This window comes from Diplodia seriata (genome assembly GCF_021436955.1).
Source record: "Diplodia seriata strain FDS-637 chromosome Unknown scaffold_1, whole genome shotgun sequence".
NCBI lineage: Eukaryota > Fungi > Ascomycota > Dothideomycetes > Botryosphaeriales > Botryosphaeriaceae > Diplodia > Diplodia seriata.
The window spans coordinates 572,003-597,406 of NW_027117308.1; the positions used below are offsets into that span (position 1 = coordinate 572,003).

Below are 25,404 nucleotides of genomic sequence, written 5' to 3' on the forward strand. Positions count from 1 at the left end.
ACAATTGAATTGCCGACTTTCGAGAAGTTACCGCCGCGCCTGCCTCGCTCCTTTTGTTGCGCCTGTTTCGCTGCGCCCTTTCCTCCTTCCTCCCCATCCCTCGCGCGCCCAACATGGCTTCCGAGCCCGCAGAACCCGCTCCCTTGCGGTGGTCCGCCCAGTTTGCCGTCGCAGCGCCGTCCAAGTCGCGACACCTCCCCGGCGACAAGCTCCTACTTCCGGCTTCCGCTCTCGAACAGCTACTGGCAGCCGCCCCCATGGTCTCGGCCCAGTCCTCGTCGAACCAGCCGCATACGGCCACTTTCGATCCCTTCAACCCCCATACCTTTGCTGCTGAGCGTCAAGCGCGTGAGCTGCAGTACCAGGACCGTGTCCAGCAGCTACCACACCCTCTTACCTTTCGACTGGTCAATCCCGACAATGGAAAGGCGGCATATGCTGGTATCCGGGAGTTTTCCGCAGAAGACGGCGAAGTCGTTCTGAGCAAGTTCCTAAGGGAGTCGCTCGGGGTTGAGTCGGATGGCGAAGGGGATGGCTGGCCCTCCAGCGGGAATACCAGCGATGAGGATACAACAATGGCGAACGAGGCGGCGGACATTTCAGTAAACGGCAATGGCAGGCCAAGGATCACTGTACACGCCTATCAACTCCCGAAAGGCACATTTGTGAAACTTCGCCCGTTGGAGGCCGGTTATGATCCCGCGGACTGGAAATCCCTTTTGGAGCAACACATGCGTACGAATTTCACGACATTAACGAATGGCGAAATACTAGTGATACCCGGCGGTCGCGGCGTTGGAGGCAAAAGAGAGGAGTTCAGGTTTCTTATTGACGGCTTCAAGCCAGAAGGGGAAGGGGTTTGTGTGGTGGATACAGACCTGGAGGTGGATATTGAAGCTTTGAACGAAGAGCAAGCAAGGGAGACACTCAAGAAGATTGCCGCCAAGGCTCAAAAGGCACCAGGAACAACAGAAGGCAGTTCACCAGGCGGAAAACTCGGCCTGTTGAAACCCGAGCTCGGTCAGGTCCTGGATGGCGAATACGTGGATTACGAGATACCCTCGTGGATACGATCCCAAGGCATTGAAATCGAGCTGAGCGAGGTGGACGAAGAGGATGAGCTCGATTTGTACGTCAGCCCATTTGGTCCTCGCCAACGAGCTAGGCCACGCGCTGAGGAGCATGTCTTTGCAGACGTGTCTAGCACATACCCCAAGCGAGTAAGACTACGACCGACCAATGTGGAGTTGGAAGACGCCGACTCTTTGTGGGTTTCTGTCCACGCCTATACCCCTGAGAATACGTCCACTACGACATCACCCAAAACCTACCAGATTCGCGCGGTGCCTTTCGATCCCCAAGAGGACGCCATTCAGAGTTCCACGGCTTCGGACAATGCTCCGCCAAATCCTGGCGATGTGCAATGCAAGAACTGTCACCAGTGGGTCCCAGAACGAAGTTTATTTCTTCACGAGAACTTTTGCTTGAGGAACAACATAATATGTCCAAAGGGTTGCGATCAAGTCTTCCAAACACGCTCAGAAGCTTTTCAAAATCACTGGCACTGCCCTCACGACACGTTTCATGGGAACACGGCTCTTGGTCATTCCAAACACGATGCCATGTTCCACCAATCTTATACCTGCGACAGCTGCGATCGCACCTTCACTTCTCTTTCCCAACTGGCACATCACAAGACAACGGTTTGCCCTGGAAAACACATCCTCTGCCAGTTCTGTCATCTCGAAGTTCCACAAGAAGGTGATCCTGATGAACCGAACCCGGAAGCCCTCCTTTCAAACCTCACACCACACGAACTCGCCGATGGTGGGAGGACGACCGAGTGTCATCTTTGCAACAAGATCATTCGGCTCCGCGACATGGCCACTCATTCCAAACATCACGAGTTTGAGAAGCTCAGCCGTCCCGCGCCACGCCTCTGTCGTAATGTCAACTGTGGCCGAACGCTCGATGGGGCCAGCAAGACGGGTGATACACGCATCGCATTCAAACTGGGTAAATCCCAAGGCCCGGAGAATGATCTAGGACTCTGTGGCGTTTGTTTCGGTCCGCTCTACGTCAGCATGTATGATCCGGAAGGTAAGGCCTTACGGAGACGGGTGGAACGGAGATATCTTACACAATTGACCAAGGGCTGTGGGAAAGAATGGTGCCGGAATGAGATGTGCCAAAGTGGTCGTCAAAACCAGGGCATTAAGCCGGCCGCACTGTCAATGAAGGAAGCCTTGCCGCTCATCAAGCCACTGCTAGAGAAGCTGCAGGTGAAGGATGGAGAGACGCCGGAGACTCTTATACATTTCTGTACAGACGAGTCAAGTCAGAAGAGGAAGAACTTGGCAGAGATGTTGGCAGCAGAGGAGGATGTGAGTGGTAAAGGTGGTTATGCATTGGAGTGGTGTGTTGCCGCAATGGAGGCGGAAGGAGGGGATTTACAGAGAGGAAGGGAATGGTTGAAGGGATGGGCACCACAGAGAAGTGAAGCCAGATAGAGGTGGTTGCATATAACGGTGTTGAATAAGAGTAGAATAGAGATGTTTAATAGATGAGCCAATCAGCACTTGATTATTTCAAAAGTAGAGATTGCGCGCTAAAGAATGCTTGGCACGGGTTCAAGGCTGAACAAGGTCGGGAGTGGATGGGTGAATCCGGGTCGGCGTAGTAGTGGCCGCTGGCAGAGTCTTTGGCCGGAGGCGAGTCGGGGCCGCGAGAGGCCCTGAGACCATTGCCATCATCGTGGCCCTTGCTCCGCAACTTTCTTTCCTCACTCCCGCCGCAAAGCAACACCCTGCCAGCAATCCGCCTTGGACCTTGCCTTTTCCTTTATCCACACACCGCACCGCAGTTAACCATGGGTTGGTTTTGGGCGGACCCAGAGCCTGCGGCACCTGTCGCCCCGCATCCCATGCCTCGATCCTCCAACGCCTCCCCGCCTGTGCGTCTTCCCCGCTGGACAAATCCAAGGACTTTGTGCTAACCTTCTCAGCCCGGCTGTCCGATGCATCAGAAAGGTGCCGCTCCGCCCGCACCTCCGAAGCCTTCCGCCACCCCCGCCGGCGCATGTCCCTACGTCCCGCCGGAGAAGAAGGACGACGCGCATCCGAAGTCCGGGCTGCTTGAGAGGCTCAATCCGCTCAATTTCATGCCGTCGAACCTGTCGCAGGAACGTGCGGAACACCAGACGGTCGACCTGCCGACCGATCGCGAGGCTTCGTCCATTCCCCGCGGCGACGGCGGAGGCAACTGGGAGTATCCCAGCCCGCAACAGATGTACAACGCGATGCTGCGCAAGGGCTACACGGACACGCCGCAGGATGCGGTTGAGAGTATGGTTGCGGTGCACAACTTTTTGAACGAGGGCGCCTGGGCCGAGATCTTGGAGTGGGAGCGCCGCTTCTCCAGGGGCATCGTGCATGGATGGAAGACGAGCGCGCAGGGTGAAGAGGGGAGCCAGGCAGGAGAGCTGCTTGAAAGGTGGCCCGACAAGGAGACGCCGCCACCGCAGCTGACGAGGTTCATGGGCAGACCTGGCGAGCTGACTCCCAAGGCGCGAATGATGCAGTACCTGGGTCAAGTCTGGCCGAGTCAGTTCAACTCCGAGCCACCATTCGACAGGCACGATTGGTTCGTGCAGAGGAACCTACCGAATGGGGAGACTGTGGAGAAGAGGTATGTCATTGACTACTACGAGGGCGAGCCGGAGCATGGCATGCCTGTCTTCTATCTTGATGTCAGGCCAGCCATCGATACGCCCAGTCAGGCGGCGGAGAGAGCGGTCCGCTGGGGTCGTGATGTTTGGTGGAGAGCGGTTGGTGGCAACATCAGGGAGCAGCTTCAGGCTCAACAGGCCCAACAGGCTGCCAGGAGGTGAGGGATGACTGGGGCGGCGTTTTGGATTGATCTGGAAGATTAGGCGTCGTTATTCACTCTGCTCTTCTTATCATCTTGTTGATGGAATGTCTAATGAGTTTCATTGTATTTACTTCTTATACTTCTGTTATCATATTTCGGCACAACAACATCCTTGTGACCTGTTGAAATGGACACGGGTGTCTTGACAGGAAATGTTAGTTATCCGCCACATCACGGAGAACGATGCTTTGGCTCGCAGGCCGCGTACAAGACTTTGTCTGCGTGAGACAACCCCACACCAACCATGGTACATAGCCTGTGCGGGAGTCGAGCCTTCTTATCTCCACCTTTGTTGGTGTCATGCAGACCGCTGAATCTTGGGGGGAAATGGTCCGTCAACCCGGTAAATTGGGCTGTCAGGGAGGCCTTAATGCCGGTTCGCTGAGTAATGGTTAAGATGGTGATACTTGAAGAGAAAGTCCCAAGCTTCGGTCGTGGATGTAGTCATTCTGACTGGGGATAGCTCCTCACCACAGCGACAGGCCTTGTTTTCTCTGACCGAGCAAAACCGTCGTGGCCGAGGCATTCAATACCAACGGCGAGCGGCGTTGGAAATCTAAATCGAGCGATGTTGTGCTCAGCACGCAAGTCGTCTTGCAGATGGCATCAAGTAGCTGCGACGACGCTGATTGGCTGGCCCGAAACGCGACAGGGGTACGTCACCCTCCCATTCGACACGTCCCCTTAGTTTGACTTTGGCAGACGCGTTGCAACTGCTTCCTCTGCCCATCCCGTATACCAGATCGCCCGCCAGACCTGCCCCCGTACATCACTCGCATGCGCAATCGCCCCACCCGCGCCGCTTCGCTGCCCTGTCATATTGCCGCTCCTGCTACCCTCGCAGCCGTCGCGCCGGTCGCGAACCTAGTCGCCGCCGCGTGTCTACCATGGAAGACGAAGGCAGGCCCCCGGCCGACGGCATTTCAAACTGTGGACCCGGATTTGCACCTCGTCTGCACAGAAGCATGTCGTTTTTAAGGGCTGCCGTGGCCCCTCTGTCGCGCGCCTGGCCCACCGCCGCCTCTTCCATCTTCTCAGTCAAGGACGAGCCCTCCGATTTCGAACCGCTGCTTGCCCGTCAAGATGGTATTGTTTGCTTCTCATGAGCCCGCATCCCGCCCTACAGCCGAGCCCCTCGAAAAGAAACCGGTAACCGACTATCTTCAAGACCAAAGCCCGTCGCTCAGCGAAAATGATGAGATCGACTGGACGGCCGCCGAGGAGAAGAAGTTGGTGCGAAAGTATGATTGCCGCTGCGTGCCTCTGCGTGCCGTGCTGACCTCGCCAGGCTGGACTTGGTTGTGATGCCGTTGCTCGTGCTTGGCTTCTACGCCCTCCAGCTGGACCGTGGCAATATGTATGTGCTTTCACTCCGCAGCCGTGCTTCTCGTATTGACGTCCCAACCGTGGAAATGCCTTGACCGATTACTTTATGGAGGACGTGGGCATCACACAGTTCCAGTTCAACGTTGGCCAGCAGCTGCTCTCTGCCGGCATCGTCATCTTGGAGGTACCACCACGTCAGTCCGAATGCAGTATCGGTCCATGCTAAGCATCACCAGATCCCAAGCAACCTTATTCTTTTCCGGATCGGCCCGCAAAAATGGATCAGTGGTCAAATCTTTGCTTGGTACGCAAAAGCCAATCACGGCCGACGGCTCCAACTGACGCCATTCCAGGGGACTTGTTGCGACTTTGCAAGCCTTCCAGAAAGGTCTGGCAGCATACATGGTGACCAGGATCCTGCTCGGTCTATGTGAGGCCGGCTTCATTCCCGCCGGTCTCTACACCATCTCCCTCTTCTACAAGAGAGATGAAACGAGCAAACGCTTCTCCATATTCTTCCTTGGCAATCTGACTGCCGTCGCAAGTAGCGGCCTGATTGGCTATGGCATGTAAGTTTGCCACCTACTACGGTTGTGAAGGGCGCTAACGGTCCAGTCTGCATATGAGAGGAGTTGCCAACCTTGCCGGCTGGCAGTGGCTCTTTATCGTAAGTTCTCTTCCCAATATTCAGTCCCACAAGCTGACGTGTGTAGATTGAGGGAATGTTCACCTGTGTGGTCGGCGTTTGTTTTGCCGTCTTGTTCCCCAAGAGCCTCTTCGAGCCCAAGAGCGCCTTTGGTTTCCGCTACTTTACCGAGCGCGAAGCAGACATCCTCCGTCGCCGCATCATCTTCGACGACCCCCGCAAACTGCAGAAGAAGAAATGGATCGACCTGGCCGAGCTCCGGAATGCTGTACGCACCCCCTCCTCCGTCCACAAACCATCGCTGACTTTCCAGCTCTGCAACTGGCGGGTGTACCCCCACCTCCTCCTCACCCTCACAGCCATCGCCCCCACCAGCACGCTCAACTCGTACGCCCCCACGCTCGTCAGCTCCTTTGGCTACGGCCGCCTCGTCTCCAACGCCCTCGTCTCCGTCGGCGGTTGGATCTCCCTGGTCATGAACGTCTCTTGGGGCCTGCTGGCAGACCACTTTGGGCTCCGCGGTCCGCTCGTCCTCCTCGGCGTGCTCATCTGGTGGGCCGTCACCATCGCCAACCGTGCCCTCATCAACAGCGACGACAACCACGCCCGCTATGCCGTCCTCACCCTCGCCCTCTCCTTTTCCATGACCTACCATGCCGTCAACGGCTCCTGGCTCGCCCTCAACGCCCGTTCCGCCGGCGAGCGCAGCATCACCATGGCCCTCTTCATCATGGCCGCCAACGCCGCCGGCATCGTCGGAGGCCAGCTGTTCCAAGCCAGCGACAAGCCGCTGTACAAGACCGGCTGGACCGTCATCGTCGCCCTCACCAGCGTCGGCCTGGTCTTTACCGTCCTGGCAAACCTGCAGTATTGGTGGCTGAACAGGGGGATCGTCAGGCGGGAGCGTCAAAGCGCAATGGCAGGCGAGGGTATCATGTCGGAGGAGGCGGTCCATCGCTACCATCAGTGAGCTGTCACATTCCCAGGTAGCATCGCCCGAACATCTTGTCCATTGTTTGTTCTAGAGTAGACTTTTAGCGATTCGTAGACTTTGATATCATTCAGTTCTGGTGCTTGGCGTCTGCTCTTCCAGTGATTGCTGTATGTAGCAACATGATCCTGCATACGCGGGAAGTTGGATCAAGTATAGCGACGTGTTTGTGTTTAAACTTGCATGTACTAGGGTGATGATTCAAGCACGGTGAAGTGAGTCTTTGCTTGCGAGTGGCCTTGACTGCCTTCGCTGATAGGTTGATTCCTCTTCCGACGTCGGGAGCCAGAGGAGCAATATCAGACCGGTCTATGGTGGTGGCTCAGACGGTCTATGGTGGTGGCAGCGGGTGGCGGCTTGGTCGGACTGGGACGGTTGCCAGATAGCAGGAAGGGGACTCTGAGCGCGACTTCCAAAGCGTTGGGAGTAGCATGCGGTGGAAGCAGAAAGAAGCCACATGGACATGGAGTTACCTCGGCAGCCTGCAGATTCAGCTTCCCGTTTGCACCGGGCGCTGGTACGGTGAAGTGTCTGCGACGCTCAAACCGTGCGCGCGTCTTGGTGACTCGGCGCGCCGCACCGCACATCGCTCACCTTCCCTCCTCCATACAACCAAAACTTCCGGCTGCCTCCAACCCACCTTGCCTGAGCAAGCGCCGCCATCATGCCGAGCTCACCGAGCCCGCCAAGATCTTCCCGCAATATGGGGACGAGCTCTGTTCTTGGATCTGACGAGTACGAAATCGAACAGATTCTTGATCGTCGTCGATCTACAACGAACCCCGGTACCTACGACTATCTCATTCGCTGGAAGCACTACAGCTCTCAGGACAACAGTTGGGAGAACGAGAGATCTGTAGACGCTCCTTTTCTTGTTTATGCTTACGATGACGCCCACCCGAGAACGCTAGGCTCACCTATGTCCGGGGCTTCCATTGTAATCAGCGACTCACAGAAGACCGATGGTTCTCTCTCCACCGATAATTCTCTCTCCACCGATGTCCCAAAAGCTATTTCAATGTCTCCCGGCACAATTCCTTCGTCACTACGTCCATCCCCGACGATCACACCTTCATCTGATACCGAGCCTCTAATAGAGGTACCGGATACTTGGGTTAAACGTATCGTCGACGCGCGCATGCTTCCCAGTGGTAGGATTCGATACTTGGTCCAGTTCACCGATGCCCTTGACGGCGAATATGAGTGGAGGGATGAGATTGAGACGGGAGCCTACCTGCGGATGCAATTCTTCCGTGGGCAGTATGACCAGCAGAACAACATGAACCCAGCCACCGTGGAAGATCCCGAGGCGACCAAAGAGGAGAAAGAGCAGAAGGAGAAGGAAAAGAGAGAGAAAGAGAAGCAGGAGAAGGAAAAGAAAGAAAAGGCGAAAAGCGCGGCGAAGACGACGTTGCCTAGCCACACCAAGATGCAGAACGCCATCCAGCAAGCAGCCAAACAGGAACGTGAGAGAAAAGCGAAAGAGAAAGAAGAGAAAGAGAAGCGAGACAAAGAGGAACTGGAAAAGAAGAAGAAGAAAGTCGCGGAGATGAGGGACGCGGCCAAGAAAGCTTCCGATCCAACTCTGAAGCCGCACAGCGGACGTCCACAGAGCGTTGCACCCCCAAGCTTCGTATCGCAGTCTGCCGTGCCGCCCAGGGCTGCTCCGCAGGGAAACAGGCCACTCACTGCTCTACCGAGCAGGTTTCTGCAACCAACTGCTGCTGCTGCACAGAGGACTCGACCGCAAAGCGCCGTCCCAAGCGTCCCCCGATCCCAGAGTACCGTCCCAGTACAAACCGCTCATCAGCAGGGTGCGACATCAAGCCAAACTGTTGTGGTTACTCCTGGAGTGTCTGGCTTGGTGACGGCTGGTCAGGGACAGCGTAACCCAAGACAGTCTGTCTTGGGACAAGGTGGAGCCCCTGACCCTGACGATTCCTCAGAACCTTCCAGCTCCTCCGATGGCTCTGATATTTCAGAGGACTTGGATCAACTTGGGGACGGGGGAGTCAGTGATGTCGAGAAGAGTGATGAGATCTCAGATGATTCTTTTGAAGAGGAAGAGGATGAAGATGAAGATGACGAAGATCGTGATCTTAGGACTCAAGCAATCTTGCAGATTTCTCAGTCACAGCAACTCCAGCAACCTTCGCAATCCCAGCAAGTGGTTGTTCCCTCCGTCTCGTCTCCGAAGTCACTCAACAAGTACATGGAGTGGTTGCCCCACGGATTCTTGCCACTTCTTTCGCGCACATATGACGACTGTGTGAAGACCCATGGAGCCTTGAACCAGAGTAAGAAAATGGACTTCGCCCTTGTAGGATGTCGCATTCTGGCTTGCATCCCGAAAGAGCTTTTGGAGGCCATCATGGACGGGAACGTGCCGCTCCTGAGGAAAGAGCTCCGCGACAACCGGCCGAACGACCATCTGACGAGATTCCTGCAGAGCTGGGATAAGAGGGCTACAGTTCACCCGTCAATCTACCAGCGTAGCTTGGTGCATGAGAGAACAAAAGAGGCACCTACTCCCACCGAACTCCGACGAGTTCTCGCCAATCTCAAGCTGTACGGACGTAAAGGCCGTGGCCCTATGGAAAGGACGATCGACTCCATGGTCGGCAAATGGGGCAAAGATCAATTGCGGTACGTCCCTGACGTAGAATATCACCAGCGCGAGCTTCTCAAAGCCAAGACCGCGGCCGAGAAGAATGACTGGATGAAGAAGAAGCAGAGTGCGGCCAACAGGCAGACGGCATTCTTCAAGAAGATCGACGAGTTCTGTGCCAATGCAGACAAGCGGTTCAAGAAGCTGCAGCCGGCCATGTTGACCAAGCCGTTCCAGACCCCTTGGAGGTACATCGGATTTGCGAAGAACGCGTATGAACGCAACACATCCCAACACAACAAGCACTCCAGTTCCTCTGCGTTGATGATGCTTGTCGAGGCTACGACCATGTATACACTCAACTTGCCCGCCAAGAGCTTCCTGGGCCCGTACCGTATGGAATGGTCCGTGGTCTCCTACATTAACACCAATGACGAAGCCACACCATCTGAGATTATCCTGGCCATCATCAGCGAGGCTTACTGGTCTAGCGGAATCGGCTTGGGCATTGAGGATTCTGGCAAGAACAATGATGTCTCCGATTTTGACGGCAAATGGGATTCATTCGTCATCTGGACAATGGCCCATCCGACGTACCATGACAACATGCGAGAGCAGAACTCGTTGATTGAGGCAAAGCGCCAGAGGCGCTTCGTTGCCGAGCAGGAATCCGCCAGAGAGAAGGCTCAGGCTCAGGGCGGCGCGGAGGGACTCGAGCGTGAAATTCAACGCCAAGAGCTCATCACCAAAATTGGTGCAGCCCGCCTGACGATTTCTACGTTTGAGAAGGTCCATAGCATCCTTGACGAAGTGGTCAAGAAAGCCAAAGGCTCGCGAAAGCAATAGCGATGAGGGAACGGATGCAGACAAGCATGACAGGATGGACATCGTCAGTGAGGACTGAGGACTACCCTTGACCTTTGCAGATGAACATGCGCAATTGAGACGGGCCAGCGGGTGGCATAAGCAGTGAACATCTGCACCGTGATTATGTAGGTAGTTGAATCCAGTATCCAGACGCGATTGTCTGCATTCAAAAATCACATCTACGTCCGGACATCGGATTCACCTACCCATGGAAGCTTGCTTGGATAAACGGCATGCCCGGGTCCAGCGCAGCGGGCGCCCACCCGCGCACGTGACATTGATTCGCTGCATTTCTGCCCACGACGTCGCGTGGGCCGTCACTCCCCCCCTCCTGCTTTCAAAAATTTTCCTTCTTCCACCGTTCCACCTCGCTGCGAATCTGTCTGGCAACCTCGCGCCAGGCACACTCCCCAGTGCACCGACACACTTCGATTTGGCTACACTACACTGGTAACTGCTCACCAAATCGCCTTCGGCCACAGACACTTGATCGCTAACAGTATCGCCAGGTAACGCTGAAATCGTACACATAGTTGGCGGGGGCTAGTCCCGTGCGGATCATCTTCACGTCAGTAAGCCTCAACCCAGGGTTCGCAACAAGCGGCGCTTCAAGCTCAAGCTGGGGCTCAAGCAAGCACGCCTGTTGCGAGCAGCCCTGCCTCAACACGCTCTCTTCTGCTTAGCTAACCACTTTCCTCAGAAGGCTACCCATTCGGCTGACGGTCATACTTGGCTGCCAAAGATGGCTCCCAAAAAGGCGTCCAAGTGGACGGAAGCGCACCAGGTCAACCTCCGGTATCTACATGCGCTATTGCAAGTCAGCGACCAGGATTTGAAGGATGTGACACCCGCGAACCTAGACCAGGTGTTTGACAAGGATGAAACGGGTGCCATCAAGATTGTCCGCAGCGCGATGCAGAGGATGACGAACATACAAGACATCCTCACACCGGAACATTCTCGCGCATTGGACGAGGCGATGGGTCTCATGGATGAGGCTCGTAACAAGATGATTTCGGATCTCGAGCGGAAGGCGCAGGACCGCAAGACCACACTGCGGACGAACAAAGCGCGCCATGCCCGGAAGATCAAAGTGAGGGATCTACGCATCAAGAGGTTGACCGAGCGCTATGAAGCAACCCGACAGGCGGCTGAGGCAGCACGCCAAGAGCATGACGATAGGATTGCAAGACTCACGGAAGCCCACAGCGAAGAAATTGCCAATGCCAAGCGCCAGTGCCAGCAAACGACCCTCGAATTGCAGAGCGACCATGAAGCAATGCTACGGAAGGCGCGGGAGACTGAACAACACGTCAGAGACCTGTTGAGGGAAGCTTATAAGAACGCCGAAGATGCAAGTGCCGCGAACGTGAGGTCCGCGAAGGCTCTCGCAGACTTGCAATCCGCCATGTCTGCTTCGAGCTCCGAGCAGCAACAGCGGTTTGCCGAGCAAGCAACGAATGCCATCCAGCAGGTCGAACAAGCAAGGTCAGAGATGAAAGAGGCTTGTAAGAAAGAGATGGACGATCTCAGGAAGAGGCTTGAGGACTCAAAGGCAGAGGCTATACTTGCAGAGAAGGAGGCTGCCGAGACACGGGCCCAAGGAAAAAAAATGACGTCTGATATGCTCCACAAGACTCAGTTGGAGATACAGAACAACAAGCACGAGGCGATTGTCCGGGAACTCAAGCATAGCCATGGGAGGCAGCTGAAAGAGCTTCGTGATGAGTGCGAAAAGCAGGAAAAGACTTACGCGCAGCTCACCTCTCAGGCATTGCAAGACAAGGATACGCAACAAGCAAGAGAGCTTTCCTCAATCCTGGATTGCTATGACGTAAGCACTACTGAGCTCAGAGAGGAGTATCAGAGGGAGTTCGATGCTCAGAAGAAAGACCTCGAGAAAGCCCGACAAGAGGAACGCCAGGCGCTGGAGGAGGAGGCGAATGCCAAGCAGGAAGAGCTGAAGCGCCAGATGAGCGAGCAAGCGATTACGATGCAGCGAAGAGAGGAGGACTGGCAACACAAAATGGAGTTGAAGGACCAGATGCACAACAATGCCATGGACACGCTTCATCAAAAGTTAGAGCGAGAATGCAAGGATAAGCTCAAAGAAGAGGAGCTTGATCATCTCGACGCACTGCAGAGGGAGCGCGAGCTCCACGAGTCCACCGATGCAACGGTCAACGCTCGTGATGAGACGATCAGGAAGCAAACCCAGCAGTTGCAGAAGATCACCGAAGAGTCCGCCAAGCACTCCTCGGCATTGGAAAATTGCAAGGCGTCTCACTTGGAGATATCACAGAAGCTTCTTGAATCAGAGGAGCAGCTCCACCAACGGGGGAAGCTGCTTGACTCCTGTCGCGAACAAGTCAACGAGCACAAGGGGAAAATCGACGCCCTTCAAGGCATGCTCGACGAGAAAGAGCAGTCCCTACAGAGTGTGTGCGCCGATTTGGAGGCCGCGCGTGACAGCAGGCAGACTTGGGAGAAAAGATATCGCCAGGTCGAAAAAGAAAAAGAGTCAACGATGGAGGAGCTTGAAAAGAAGAACAAGGCGCTGAGTGCCGAGACTCAGAGCAAGGTTGCCTTCCAAACGCAGGCGAAGGAGTGCGCCAACAACCGCGCCGCAGAGAAGAAGGCTGCCGACGACCGCATCCGGGCATTGAACGGCGATATTCGGAACCTTTGCCAAACCGTCAAAAAATGCACCAATACCATGGCTTTCCTCCGCAGCGCCAGCCAGGCCGTTGAGAAGGTTAGAGGTGAGGAGCATGAGCAGTTCCTCTCCCGAACCAAATACCTGCAGGACGCTTTGACCCAAGCGGAGACCGAGTTGGACTATAAGGACAGGCTTTGTGAGAAATTGGCCGTTCGGGTCGATGAACTAGCTTCCAGAGTGCGAGAGCGTATATTGCAGAAGAAGCAGATGGTTCGCGACTTCAAGGCCATGCGGAGCCGAGACGTCGAAGTTGTCAAGTCAGTCTGCCGGCGCGTCGTCACCGCTTACCTCGAAGTGGTCGATCTGAGGGCACACGTTGCCAAAGAAGAATCCCGGTCCAAGACTCGAGCGGATCAGGTTCAAACCTGCAGGAGGATGCTCGCCGACTTTCGTCACGACAAGAAGGTGTTGATGGACGCGCTTAAGAACTCAAAGGAGGAATGCAAGAACGCGCTTGAGGAGTCAGAGAAGAAATACAAGCATGCACTTAAGGATTCGCAAGAGGAATGCGAGAAGAGGGGCCAGCTGCTGGCTTTCTGTCAGTGGCGTATTCATGTCTACACAACTTGGCTCCACCGAATGGCGAGTCTTGCTCAAGACAGCATGGGGGTTATCCGAGAACTTCAGGAGGACTTGGACAAGTACAAAATCGCCCGTGACACTGCCTGGCGCAGTATCTTACCCTGGGCGGGTGGAACTCCTGGAGCTGCAGGCACCGGGGGAGTTGGAGGGGGTGCCGGAGGTGCCGGTGCTGGAGGGGGTGCCGGAGGTGCCGGTGCTGGAGGTGCTGGAGGTGCCGGTGCTGGAGGTGCTGGAGGTGCCGATTGAGCATGGCTTGGAATCAGATGGTCGCCTTCATAACTAGGTAGGTGCTCATTCTGTTGGTAGCGGCGATAGGGGGTGCATACAATATGATAGGAAGCAATACAAGACGAGATAATCAGGCGCATCATACGTGCTCATGGTGTCAAGACCACACGCAGAATGCACATCCTGGACACTGTGATGAGTAGTGTTACGAAGCGATAGTGAATTGACATTCAGCTACGTTCTATATACAAGAAGTCTTTGATGAAGAAGAAGAAGGGGTGAAGGGAGAGGCCTGCTCTTATAGAGCAGGCAGCGAAGAAAACGAGTTTCGCCGAAATGAGTGACTAGTGGTGCGTACGGACCACAACAAGTAGTACCTCCAGTCACTGTTACGGCTCCGAAAATCGCTCAAGTGCTGGCCAGAGATCTTGATCCGCCAATGTTCAATTTCACAATGACCTCACGACTGAACATGGGACGAACAAATGGTAAGAGACTGGCATTCAGTGATGTGGTATTCCTTGTTTTCCGGCCGTTATATGTGACATGAATTTTGTCCGGTCTCCGCTCACTGACTTCGCCAGTTTCTCAATTTGTCTTTTGCCTCTTTGCCCCCACAGGGCGATCCCTTGTCACCGGCCATCCTGTCGGACGACTTGGCCGACGTGACCTTGACCTACCGGGGAATATTTGTGTATTGGAGTATTAGTGTTGGTTTCGCCGTTGTCTTTCCGAATGTCATGATTATGGGCTTTGTTTCTTTGGTAAAGGGTAATGGAAAGTAATTGGAATGTTTCGCTGTGAGAGAACTGTTAGCTTCGGGGTATCTGGTTGTATCTAGTGGTGTGTACTATACGTACCAGGAACGGCAAGTGCCGCGAGCTGATCAAGCCCCAACGGCTGCGTAGTGCAGTCGGTGATGTTCAGATGGCTACGTTCGGTAGCTTGGGAGACACTCTCTCCCTCATTACGTCCCGACAAACTTAGTCTTCGTCCACTTCTTGGCTCCCTTCTTTGACGGAGGCCTCTTCGGTCCACCAAGCTCCACATCGGTCAGTATCCAGTACTCGATTTCAGTCCAAGCCTTCCCAGCACGGTGTTCGTCAATGACCGGGAATATGACGAGGGATTCGCCAACCCACTTCGCGCAGGCTCGCTTCCTGGTAGCACACATCTGGCATTGATAGCCAGCCTTGAAACCCGGTATCCTCTTGTTAGTGGCACCCCGGTCAACAACGTAATGGCCGTAGCAATGCTTTTGCCCAACTGTGCGTTGGAGCCACTTGGTGGAGAAGTCAGACTTGTTCCCATGGATCGTATTGAGATGTTCCAAGAGCTTGTCTGCCGTGGCAGGAGCGGCAGCCATCAAGTCTTGGATTTTGCGATCATCGTGGTTGCTGTCTTGATAGACCCGAACTCTGATGTCCTTGCCACCAAGAGCTGACAGGATGTCCTGGTGCAGCGGGAGAGGGAGACCCTGAGGTTGGGTGGGAGGCGCGTGTGGGGTACGAGGTCGCTCTGGGATTTCCATCGACTGAGAAGTAGGAGTTTGAGGGCCCATCTGGCCCAGATCGGTCTCTGCTACTGCCTCTCCCTCTCCATGCTGTCCCTCATGAGGATCCGTATCCACTTCCATGGCAGAAGATTCTCCAGACTGTTGCAATACGGGTGAAGTAGGTATAGTGGTGAGAGGTCCACCCCTTAGAGAACTTGAACTTGAGACGGGAGGTTGCGAGTCGGATGACTCGCCTTGACGCGCGCTTTGAAGCTCTTGCTGACGGGATATCGCCAAGGACACCCGCATCTGCTCTTCCTCTCGGAACCGCTCCATCTCTTCCTCGAACAACCTGTCTTCTTCCGTTATGACGGGTTGCTCGTCTTGTACTGCGGCAGCTTTTCCCTTGCCCTTGTCCTGGCTTGAAAACTCTCCATCCCCTTCCCACGCATCTTCGTCATCGTCACCACCAACAGCCAAGCCCTCTTCATCTCCAGACTCGACATCTTCCCACGCATCTTCGTCATCGTCATCATCAACAGCCAAGCCCTCTTCATCTCCAGACCCGGGATGATCCTCCTCGGGAATGGTCCCGGTAGTACGCGGGCGGTCATGGCGGTCTATGGCTCTCAGTCGCAGCCTCAAGCCATCTCGTTGCAGCCTAGCCGGCATTGAGTCGGGTTCGATATCATTGGTAGCTATCTTCCATTCTTCCCAAGATAGGGTCTCCAGTGCTCCTTGGTGTAGTCCGAATTTACGCTTTGTGGTCGGTCCAGTTGCTGGGCGGGACGAATGAGCGGTGGGTTGTGACGGTGAATGCCGGGGAGGTGATTCTCCGACAGGGACGGCTTGGCCGGTCGATCCCTTGCGGCGTCTCTCTGGTGGATTGAGGTCTTCATCCGAACTGCGTCGACTCGGAGACGTGATGGCAGGGAATGGTACGTAGCCGCGGCCAGCGAGTGAACTTGTGAGTTTACCGGCAGTCTTGATCACATGTTTCAAATCCTGGAGAGCTTCCTGAGAAGTGCTTTCAAGCTCGTTGGCAGTCTGGAACAGGTGTTCCACACTCTCGAGATCTTGCTGGGCAAGTTGCTCAATATCTCCGTGATTGAATTTGCCAGGCTGCACGGGTAGCTTGATTTGCTCCCAACCCAACCCTTTGTACTCGGTTGATGCATCGGGGGGCGCATCGGGGGGCGCACCAATGGGCGTATTGGTTGACGCAGGGGTGAGACGGTTTCGGTGGTCTTGTCTGCTTTCTTCGTCGATCTGGCCTATAGTTCTTTTGAACGTAACTGCGTTGGCCGAACAGCGCTGTAAGTTGAGTTTGCATGGCTCTTTACCAGCTTCCAATTTCTCTGCAGCAGCCAACGTTGGGTTTGCAACGGGTTGCAGATCATCATCGTCACTAATCGCAGGCAGTTGGGACGGGGCGACTGTATACTTTTGAGAAGTGATGAGAGCATTCTCCGCTATGCCACTGATGTTGGGATCAGTTCGACGAGACAAATGCATGGGCGGTAGGTCGAGGATTCTGGCGGAGGCATCCGCTTGATCGAGTGACAGGCTAGACTCCTCCGTTGCAGCGAGGATCAGATCCTTGACCTCCCCATGGTCGAAAGTCTCCGCTTCACCATCATCACTGTGGTGATGAGACATGGCGCGTTGGGTGGTACTCGAATAGAGTCGGGACGGGTGGACAATGTGAAAAAGTTGTAGTGGGAGGGAGGAGGCGCAGGTGCGGGCGAAGAGTTAGCGGCACGTCTGGTGGCCTGTGCGGGAGCAGTTTCCAGTCTACATACCCTCGAAGGCTTCTGTGCAAGCAAATTGTATTCCCGAAAGGGACGATCAACACCCACAACTCATATCTTGGAGGAATACCGGGGAACAACGTTAACTATCCCAACTACATCTCCTACACCAGAATACTAAACAATTAGATATACCCACCATGAACACGATCATTCGAACCTATACAGTTTCGTACGATATGAGTTGCACTGTGCTTTGGGTGGGGGGTGGTTGAATCCAATGTCCGGACGTAAAGGCGCGCATTTAAAGCCGGACATTGGATTCAACCACCCATGTATGAAAAGGGCCCAATATTTCAGGTTCGTACTGCATTATGGAAGTAATGTATGTTGCGTGGACTTGACGTCGAGTGCGGCACGTGACCAGCCCATCCGCCTGCCTCACATTGGTTCGACCAACGCCCAACCTCACTTCAGTGTCTCCGGCAAGATTTCTGCAACTCTCTTAGCGCGCCTCTCAACCATCCCTACTGCTTACCTTTACTTCCCTGTGCGCTCGCTGTCACGTCACAGTCACGGCCTCGCTCCCTACCTGCTGCGGTCAAACGCGCCTCGACCGACGCGTCTCGACCGACGCGTCTCGACCGACGCGCCGGCTCACAGCCGTCTCACTCTCAAGTGACGGCGCTGATGACACTTACAAGCTCATATGCAGTTCAGCTGACCGGCGTGACTCTCGTCCCACGTCCACCTCACTGGGCTTGCTCTCCGGCGCAGAAAGAGTGAGCGAGAAGACGCGCAAAGTGAGGACACAGCTCAAGCTTCGACATGCTCATCTTCCAGGAAACCCACAGCCTTCTCGCAGCATTGCCTTGCTTGCGCGGACCGCCGCCATCCTCACAGATCCCAGCTCACCAGCTCACCAGCTCACCCGGTCAGCAGCTCACCCGGTCAGCATTGGTCGGCAGCAAACTGATGAGCCTCTCAGTGCCTACGAATTCAGTGGACAGTGAGGGGGAAGATACATGACTCTCTGGTGGATGTGGGTACATGAGAGGGGTCAAATCACCGTGAGCAGTGTCATCGCAAGCAGACCCTCCCACGAGCCTCACAGCTCACTGATGGTCTCTTCTAGCTCTCCAAGCTGCTAACAATCTTTCAAAGGCCTTGGGACGTTGAGCTAAGCCATCCGCTGCTATCTTCCTACGACTGAGAACAGGCTCGGTGGGACGTCACCGCCAATCATCCGCCTGCCTCCCCCGGTCATATCATGACACAACATCATCGAGTGCAATCTTTGCCTTCACAGTCACTTTTCTGGGCCCCAAAAGTACCCTCATGTGTAACGGAAAGCCGAGGTCTTCCGGGCGTGGAGCCGTTCATGTCTCATGCTTCCGTCGCAGTCCAGCGACTCACAACCGACGCATACTCAACTCTCACCTCCCGGATTCACTCGTGCAGAGTTTTCATCTTCGCCGCCGGAATCATGAGCGCCTCAAAATTCTGGTCATGGCATTACCTTTGGTGTCGGATGGTGTGGTATAAATCCGGGTGAGGAAGAGTGGTGCGCAACGACACAGCCAGCAGACGCTATGCCCATCCATGCTCACGGTATCTCGTCGCATCGCCGAAGGATTTGAATGCTGAAGATATTTTTCTCGAATCTTTCCACCCCCAGTTTCGGGGTTTCACGGACCGTACCAGGCGCGCCGGCATTGTCAGGCGCGACGCAGTCGCGGATATCCTCCGCTGCGAGCATGCTGCGAGCGACCAAGCAGACCATGGACCCTGCCTCTTTGGAATACCCTTTCGTCGATTCGGTGGCAGTCGCGGGTCTCAATGGCTTCGAAGCCCCGATTGCAAATCCAGCTATCGTGGGTGGAAGGCACGGGCTGGCCAGGGGGTGGACGTCGCCTGCCTGCATGCACGCCTGCGCAGCGTCGAGGTTGCCTCGCTCATCTGCTCCTTCACCTTGCAACGATGCCAGAATTTTGTTTCCGGGGCGGCAATTACTTCCTAAGACCTTGAAGAGCTTACTGATGGGACTTTTTTTGCCGACAAGAAGCGTGGCGTCATTGTGTGCGCTATGAGCCTGATGCATCCACCTGCCGCCTGCGCAGCATCGAGGTTGCCTCGTTCCTCCGCTCCTTCGCCTCGCACCGGTGCCAGAATGTTGTTTCCGCAGCGGAAATTACTTCCGAAGACCCTGAAGAACTTACTGATGGGATTTTTTTGCCGACAAGAAGCGTTGCGTTATCGTGAGCGCTACGAGCCCGAAGCATCTACCTGCCGCCTGCGCAGCGTCTGCGATTGCCCTGGTTGCCCCGCTCATCAGCCTTTACGCCACACAACGGTGCCAGAATTTTGTGTACAGATCGGGAATTACTTCCGGAGACCTTGAGAGGCTTACCGATGGGACTTTCTCGCCGATAAAAAGCGTGGCGCGATTGTTGGCGCGATTATGGGTCGATGCATCCACCTGGCGCCTGCGCAGCGTCCGAGGTGCAGCGCTCATCAGCCCTTACGCCGCACAACGGTGCCAGAATTTTGTTTACAGATTGGGAATCGCCTCATGCGGCCGGAAGAAGCACACCTTTGGGACAATTTTCTTGATCAGAGCCATTGTTGGATTGCAAAGCCTGAGAGCCTGCTGCGTCGCGCCATATGCGTAGCTTCGCAGATGCCGCGCTCATCTACGCTTGCGCTCCACCACATCGTTGGATCCTTTTTGCCTGGCCGAGGATCGGTTTTTGGACCCCTGAAACGTCCACCAGAAGACCTGATTTGCCCATCAGGTGCGTGGCGACGTTGAACCACGGTCATGACGCTTGCCGGTACCACGGCGCAGTGCCAAAGCCGCCATTATCGCGGCTCCTACATCTGATCTCAGCATCGACACTTTTCATATCCGCCATGGATGTGATCCGACGACTTCGCTTATTCCCAGGACGCTACTCATTTGACCACATATTGTGTGGAGCATTTGCATGGCTCTGTGTTGCGAGGCAGCGTGGCGCATGCGTATGCCCCCTGCTGAAGACAAAACGCCCCCCTCCCTCCAACGCAGGGCCCAGTTGTTTTCGCCAGTAGGAAATCCGTCTTGCGCTGGAATTCAAATTACACTGGAAAGGTCGAAATGCGAATTGAAGACCCCTGTCTACTCCGCTACCATGGGAAGTGCAGGTAAAGGCTAGCCTCCGAGCCTACTCAGCGGATCCTCAACGACAAGCCACGCTCGTTTCAAGCTACTTCTTAAAGGTGATGTATTTGAGGCGCATTGCTCGGAGACCCCGAAAAGAGGCCTTTTACTAACGAGCGACGTGGTTGGGGTGTGTAGCAGGCGCCGCGAAATAGCTGTGTCGCTCCGCAACAGGCCTTCCGGTTGCCGGACTGCGCGCAACCGTTCCGCCCTCATTTCCGCAACAGGCCACCACCCCCTCCACCGCTCTACCCCTCGACCACCCTCGCATACCTCAACAGCTCCCCATCCCTCAAAAACGCTCCACTCGTGCTCCTCGCCAGCCCCAGAACGACATCGATCCCCTCGTCAGGCCCGGCGCCACACTCAGGCGGGCGCTGCGGATACACAAACGCAATCCCATCCGCAACAATGGGCGGCCGGCGCACGCGGTTCGGAACCCCAAACCCAAAGTCGGCGGTGGTGTAGTACGTCATGGCGCGCCAGCTGGTACAATACAGACCCGTGCCGATGAGGTTGGGGAGGGTGATGCTGTTCTTCTCCCGCGTGCCCGCGATCCACTCAGCCGTCGCATCCGCGATGGCGCGGGTGGAGCAGCGCGAGATGCCGGCGCGGATGGAGGCCGCGGTGGCTGCGAGGCCGGATGAGGTGTCGGGGGTCGTCAAGGTGGCGAGGGGGAGGGTCTGGGTGGGCAGGGCCATGGCGTTGCCGTAGTAGTTTTCGGGGACGCCGGCGACGACGCCGCGGAGGTTGACGGCGTGGAGTTGGGAGGAGGTGGCGGGCGGGCCGGAGGCGAGGGATTGGAACAGCGGCATGCGGGCGCGTGTCACGGCGCGCCAGATGGTGGCGATGATGGCGTCGTAGGAGGAGATCCATGGCACGGTGTCTGTGTTCATGCCGCCGACGGACATGTCTTCGGCGGGACTCGACTTCGCCGAGTCTTTGGAGGAGACGGCGGAGTCCCTTCGGCCGTGGCTGTCCTGCGGAGTTGGGGATGCGTCGGCTTTGAGTGAGGCCAGCTTGGTCTTCGGGAAGTGCAGCGTGATGAGAGAAATGGGCTCTGCAGATGGCGGTGGGTTGTCTCCTTCGCCGGCATGGTGGACGAAGCCGATTTCCTGTTTCAGCTCGGTCATGCGCTGCTCAGATGGCTGCGGTCCATCGAAACACAGCGGACCACGATCGAGGCGTGAAGAGTTGAAGGCGGGAAGGGCCGTCTTGGTGCTCAAAGCCCGCGAATTGGCGGCCCAATGAGCAACGAAATGGTTCGTTCCCGTGCCTATGCATCTCGTCGTCAGTGCAATGAAACGCTTCGAAGGGTCAGGAGCTTACCATCAGATATGCGGTGGTGAGAGGCCACACACAGAATGAGTCCACCGCGGATGAAGTTGGCCTGCACCACCATGGCTGGCGGATCCGAGCTGTCCTGAAACATGCTGGCGATGCGCTTGGATATCTCCTCCGGGAACAGTTTTGTGACGTCCATCTTCTCGAATGTGAAGTCTGCCTGGTCTAGGGTATCAAAGTCCGGGAAGTCATCTGCCTCGTCCATTGTGTTGATGGTGAAGTTGACGCCTGCATCTCGTTTCCTCACGGCTGACAGCTTTCCCGTGGTAGGCTCCGTTCGTACGGTTGCAGCAACAATGCGGTACTGATCAACCGTGATCTGCAAGCCCTCTCTTAAGTTCTGCACGACCGTCTCGCGGTCCTGCTGTTCGTCCAGTTTGTAGCAGAGGCTCAGCATCGTATAAAAGGGAGGAGCAAGGTAGTCAAAGTCGCTCATTCGGAAGACTTCGGTTTCCGGGCCATCTGCATGGCTCAGAGGCCGGATGCAGAATGTTTCTTTGCCCATGATGCGCTGTGGTGGTTTTCGGATTTGGCGTTGTGGATGGCATTCCGACTCTGCAGTTCCACGCTGTGCTTTTATTTCCTGCTGGAGCCACTTCTGATAAGACGTCGCTTACGCGGCTTGAGTGATGCTTTTGCATGCTGGTCCATGTCCAGGGTGTTGAATGGATTATTTTGCCCTGGTGTTGGGGGCTGAAATCGGAAAAGTGGCTCCAACGCATCCTTCGAATGGCGAAAGAGACTTCTGGCCCCCAGAGATAAATGAAGTCATTCGTCGCTCAACGTGATGCTGACGGCCAGCGCAGATGTTTGTCGTCCGAAGTGGAGACAATCAATGATTTCGATGTGAAGCCGGACCGGTTGTCCAAGGTAGAACCGAAAAAAGAAATACGATAGGGCAGTGTGCTACTTCCGGGTAATCCCTACCCGCTTTCGGAAGGGTAGGGCTCAGCTCCTTATTCCCCATTCGAGACCATCTCCGGCCCCACTCCTTGTAGCCAGTCATCTGTCTCCCTCCTCAGCGGTATCACAACGTTTCCTCCCGATGTAGAAGCTCATCTTTCTATTAATGCTTAGTCCGACAACTGCAGCTGCAAGCTGCTCACATAGCTCAACCGGTGGCAAACCTGCTGCCCGTTGCTGCCTCGCCCTCTCATCAGTGATTAACGCCGCGGCTAACGCGCTATCACTGCTGAGACAAGGTCTGGACCCACAAGGAGCTCGGTAGAGTTTTCGAAAACTCTCCGAAGACTCGGCTTTCTCTGGTCATTATTCTTTGTATATTAGTTGGGGGAAGTAGTTGTTTTATCTGCATACCGATTCATTGCTTGGTGGCGAAGGGTGGTACGGTTGGGTCGAAAAACAGCGATCAAACCCATAGCTGCAAGTCTTGTGGAAATGGTATTTCTGGCGGAGATGATTTGCACAAGAGACATCTAGCCCACATAGGGGAAATGTTGCTGTTCTCGTACGCCAAAAAGTCCTTCTCCCCGCTCTACTGATACGCTCCTGCGGCTAGTTGAGGAAGGGAAAGTCTGGAGCGAGACTTGATTCGACATTGTGACCGCTACGTCTACTGAGAGCGGAGTGAGATGAGTGGGCCGTTAGCAACATGCATATCAAAAATCTGTGCCGGCAATGGTATGCGGCGATAGATGGCAAGGGTAACTGATACCTTAAAAGCTCTAGATTGTGACTTATGCAAGGCGATGCTTCTGCTCGTGTCCATGTGTAATGCTACGGGTTTTGAGGTGTGGCGAAGAATGTGCTCTCGGAAATTGAGGCGGGAGGATTGATGGTCAAATGTTCAACCGCTTTCGTCACTGAGCGACGGGGCTGGCCAATGGCAATTCTCCCAAGGACTAAACATTGTACGAGGAGCATATGCCTTTACCGGTGTAGGGGATGTAGTGCTGATGCCGCTCAGTCCTACTATACGCGTGCCATATTACAACGGCCGGTAGACACGCAGGCCAAGGAACCTTATACAGACCCAGTTCACGCAGGAGGCTTGAAACACTAAATTTGCGACTTATTTAACCAGTGAATAGTACAAGGCTGCATGCATGAGTAGATAGGTATGGACAAGTAACTTACTACAGATGTGGCTTCTTGAGGCCTACTCCGCGAAACCAAGTATGAATTGATTTCCCTTGACCGTGTGGCAGATACCTCCGTAACTGGGAGCCGACAGATCGCGCAGCCGAGAGCACATCATACTGTCGACAAACGAAGGGTCTGCTGCGATCGTGGGCTTTGAAACGAGCCTCAGGTGCAATGAGCCGGGGTGCTCCATGCTCTGTCCAGGCGCATCCATCCGCAGCAAATCCAACGCTGCCAAAACCAAACCGGCACCCCGCATCCAAAAGACGAGAGAGAGAGGGAGAGAGAGAGAGAGAGAGAGAGAGAGCCGCACTCAAGCGTGCGCCGTCGCTCCACCACCTCACCCCGCCAGCGCGACCTCTGCCTCATAGTCCCCCTCCTTGACCTCGCTCTCAGGTATGACACGACCTTCGTACCTTCGCCAGCGCCACCCCGCCTGCTTCCACCCCAGCCCCAGCGGCTCGAACGCTTTGCTGAAAAACGCGCCCCACCGCGCATCCTCCTCATCGGTCTCGTGGCGGCAGCACTGCATGACCTGCCTTACGTAGAACACCACCCGCCGCTCCCCCCCGTGCCACTGCACCCGGAACACGGGAAACTGCCAGTGCTCCCGCAGCACCTGCTGGCACGCGGCATCGTACAGCACCCCCATCGTGACGCCGCACCCGGGTGGCATCGCGAGCGTCGCGTCCGCCAAAGCGTCGCCCCCCATGCCGTGCGTGTACCGCGACACCCCCAGCGCCGTCGCGGGCGGCTGCGTCACCAGCATCCGCCGCCACGACGCTTCCGGCCGCAGGTAGGCGTCGCGGGCGGCGTTGAGCGGGAGGGTCTCGAACGCGGCGGGGTGGTAGAACGGCGGCGAGTAGATGCTACCGGGGGCCTGCCGGTCGAACCATGGCGGGAAGGCGGAGGCCAGCAATGGGTTGCTCTCCCAGGTTTCGGTGACGAGGGCGCCGCTGGGGTACGAGCGCAAAGGCAAGGCGGGGGTGGTTGCTGGCGCGCGCGTGGATGAGGCGGGCAAAGGGAGGAAGAAGAGGGCTTGTTGGAGGGCGGTTGATGTTTGGATTAGGGAGGCGAAGCGGCGGCATACGCGTTGGGCGAGGAGGAGGTCCTTGATTGGCAGCGCGGCGAGGATGAGCTCTAGCAGCTCTGTGGTCTGCAGTACTTTTTCGCGTTTGGCCATTTTTGGTGACGGATGTGTCTGTTGTGGAGTGTTGTTGGGATTTGGGGAATCGATGATGGATGGATGGATGTTACTTATATAGGTAGGCCGAGGCACGACGTCTGCCTGCAGCGTGGCTGAGTCATGGCCGCTGTGCCACAAACCCATGGTAGTGGTTGGGCGACGTCATCTGACCCACGGACAGATCTGTGTCTTAATGATGAGCATCAGAGTACGTACGAAGATAGGTAGGGCAATGTGCCAAACGGCGGAGCGGCGGAGCGGAGAAGGATGACGACGAAAATCCTTGCCAGATCGGTAGTGCACTCTGAGTAAGGAAGTTTATAGCTGGCCCCGTCAATTCGGGAAGCCGGCGCTGTAGGACAAAGCGGGTGTGGTTCTTTCTCCGGGCGATTTCCGCGTGTCAGATGCTGATGCCTTGTATCGGTCTTA

The 25,404-nt window shown here is 55.7% G+C and overlaps 7 protein-coding genes across 7 annotated transcripts; 4 read left to right on the top strand and 3 right to left on the bottom strand.

Annotated features, from left to right (window-relative positions):
• Positions 1 to 113: 113 nt before the first annotated feature.
• SLS55_000175 (uncharacterized protein) lies at positions 114 to 3,889 on the top strand (the record flags this gene model as incomplete). The annotated part of the gene is made up of 5 exons (XM_066771689.1): positions 114 to 735; positions 877 to 1,441; positions 1,652 to 2,100; positions 2,329 to 2,384; positions 3,005 to 3,889. 5 exons carry the CDS (start codon positions 114 to 116, stop codon positions 3,887 to 3,889), a joined length of 2,577 nt encoding a protein of 858 aa, XP_066636968.1.
• Positions 3,890 to 5,362: 1,473 nt separating this feature from the next.
• On the top strand, positions 5,363 to 6,872 carry SLS55_000176 (uncharacterized protein; the record flags this gene model as incomplete). The annotated part of the gene is made up of 4 exons (XM_066771690.1): positions 5,363 to 5,471; positions 5,633 to 5,825; positions 5,872 to 5,923; positions 5,970 to 6,872. The coding sequence occupies 4 exons, from the start codon at positions 5,363 to 5,365 to the stop codon at positions 6,870 to 6,872; spliced, it is 1,257 nt and encodes a 418-aa protein (XP_066636969.1).
• Positions 6,873 to 7,812: 940 nt separating this feature from the next.
• On the top strand, positions 7,813 to 10,347 carry SLS55_000177 (uncharacterized protein; the record flags this gene model as incomplete). Its single annotated transcript, XM_066771691.1, has 1 exon — positions 7,813 to 10,347. One exon carries the CDS (start codon positions 7,813 to 7,815, stop codon positions 10,345 to 10,347), a length of 2,535 nt encoding a protein of 844 aa, XP_066636970.1.
• A 763-nt stretch (positions 10,348 to 11,110) lies between these two features.
• SLS55_000178 (uncharacterized protein) lies at positions 11,111 to 13,915 on the top strand (the record flags this gene model as incomplete). The annotated part of the gene is made up of 1 exon (XM_066771692.1): positions 11,111 to 13,915. One exon carries the CDS (start codon positions 11,111 to 11,113, stop codon positions 13,913 to 13,915), a length of 2,805 nt encoding a protein of 934 aa, XP_066636971.1.
• Positions 13,916 to 14,864: 949 nt separating this feature from the next.
• SLS55_000179 (uncharacterized protein) lies at positions 14,865 to 17,051 on the bottom strand (the record flags this gene model as incomplete). The annotated part of the gene is made up of 1 exon (XM_066771693.1): positions 14,865 to 17,051. The coding sequence occupies one exon, from the start codon at positions 17,049 to 17,051 to the stop codon at positions 14,865 to 14,867; it is 2,187 nt and encodes a 728-aa protein (XP_066636972.1).
• A 3,249-nt stretch (positions 17,052 to 20,300) lies between these two features.
• Positions 20,301 to 22,191, bottom strand: SLS55_000180 (uncharacterized protein; the record flags this gene model as incomplete). Its single annotated transcript, XM_066771694.1, has 3 exons — positions 20,301 to 20,308; positions 20,845 to 21,618; positions 21,672 to 22,191. The coding sequence occupies 3 exons, from the start codon at positions 22,189 to 22,191 to the stop codon at positions 20,301 to 20,303; spliced, it is 1,302 nt and encodes a 433-aa protein (XP_066636973.1).
• A 1,938-nt stretch (positions 22,192 to 24,129) lies between these two features.
• On the bottom strand, positions 24,130 to 24,972 carry SLS55_000181 (uncharacterized protein; the record flags this gene model as incomplete). Its single annotated transcript, XM_066771695.1, has 1 exon — positions 24,130 to 24,972. The coding sequence occupies one exon, from the start codon at positions 24,970 to 24,972 to the stop codon at positions 24,130 to 24,132; it is 843 nt and encodes a 280-aa protein (XP_066636974.1).
• Between the last annotated feature and the right edge of the window lie 432 nt (positions 24,973 to 25,404).